Source organism: Aplysia californica, unplaced genomic scaffold, assembly GCF_000002075.1.
Source record: "Aplysia californica isolate F4 #8 unplaced genomic scaffold, AplCal3.0 scaffold00460, whole genome shotgun sequence".
Classification (NCBI taxonomy): domain Eukaryota; kingdom Metazoa; phylum Mollusca; class Gastropoda; order Aplysiida; family Aplysiidae; genus Aplysia; species Aplysia californica.
Genome location: NW_004797730.1, coordinates 38,399 through 39,447, shown reverse-complemented (window position 1 = coordinate 39,447; position 1,049 = coordinate 38,399). Strand labels below are relative to the sequence as shown.

At 47.8% G+C, this 1,049-nt stretch overlaps 1 protein-coding gene across 1 annotated transcript in view; it reads right to left on the bottom strand.

Moving 5' to 3' along the window:
- Positions 1–575: 575 nt before the first annotated feature.
- LOC101853876 (TOX high mobility group box family member 3) overlaps positions 576–1,049 on the bottom strand; it is a gene marked incomplete at its 3' end in the record, with an annotated part of 14,730 nt that continues 14,256 nt past the window's right edge. The window contains 1 exon segment of the mRNA XM_013086373.2: positions 576–714. Within this exon segment, the coding sequence (XP_012941827.1) occupies positions 576–714 (139 nt within the window).

Here is a 1,049-nt window from a genome sequence, read left to right as displayed (position 1 = left end):
TCATTTAAGAGATGGTACCTTCCAATAACATTCAGTTTTAGTACGAGTTTCACGGCACTTGAAACTGAAATAGGCCATACTATAAGTGCTGACGGCGGCGATTTGACAAAATTAAAAAACAACAACAACAAAAACAACAACTTCAACACATGTTTTTTTCGCCCCCTTCTGTCCACCCAGCAGTAATGGGTACCTGACTTCGAGTTGGGGAAGTAAAGGCGGCGTGGAAAGGAAATGGCCACCTTACCACAATATGCCGAAGGCCCAGGAAGTTGTCTCACTAAAAAGGCAATCCCCAAAGTCCGGATCGGATGCGGGAACAACTTTACTTTTAACAACAACAACAACAACAACAGGTGGTGACATCTCTTCGGGGAGGATTCAGGAGGTTGGACTGCCTCACCCGTTACCCAAGGGAGGCGGTGGTCCTGGCGAAGAGCACGTTCTTCGGGGCTCCAAACATATCGAACGGATAGGCTACCACACACACACACACCAACAACAACAAACAACAATTTTAAAACAAACAAACAAACAAACAAAAGAGGTTCCCAAGGACGAATGCAACTGTGACTCACGTCCTTGTGCTCGGGGTCCAGCTGGTCCCACATGGACGCCACAATCTTGGAGACCTCGCCAAAACTGGCGTTGGGGTTGTGCCCCTTGATGGTGGCCTGTGTGTCGCGGAAGAACAGCGCGTACGCCGACACGGGTCTGGGAGGAAAAACAAAACAGAGAATGAATAATTTTTATTTTTCACATCTTTTAGTTTTAGTTTTAGTACAGGTTTTTAGTGGGGATCAAGTGGTACGATCGAGTCACGAATGCTCAACTGTGGGAGAGAACAAGCCAAAGACCAGTAAAGGAAGATATTCAGGTGAAGAAATGGAAATGGAAGGACACACCCTGAGGAGACCCCCGACAAGCATCATCAGACAGGCTTTAACGTGGAACCCACAAGGAAAGCGTAAGAAGGGAAGACCAAAGATGACATGGAGGCGAGGCGCTTTTCCCTTTCGTCAACCCGCAGCCACCTCCCAATCGTCAGC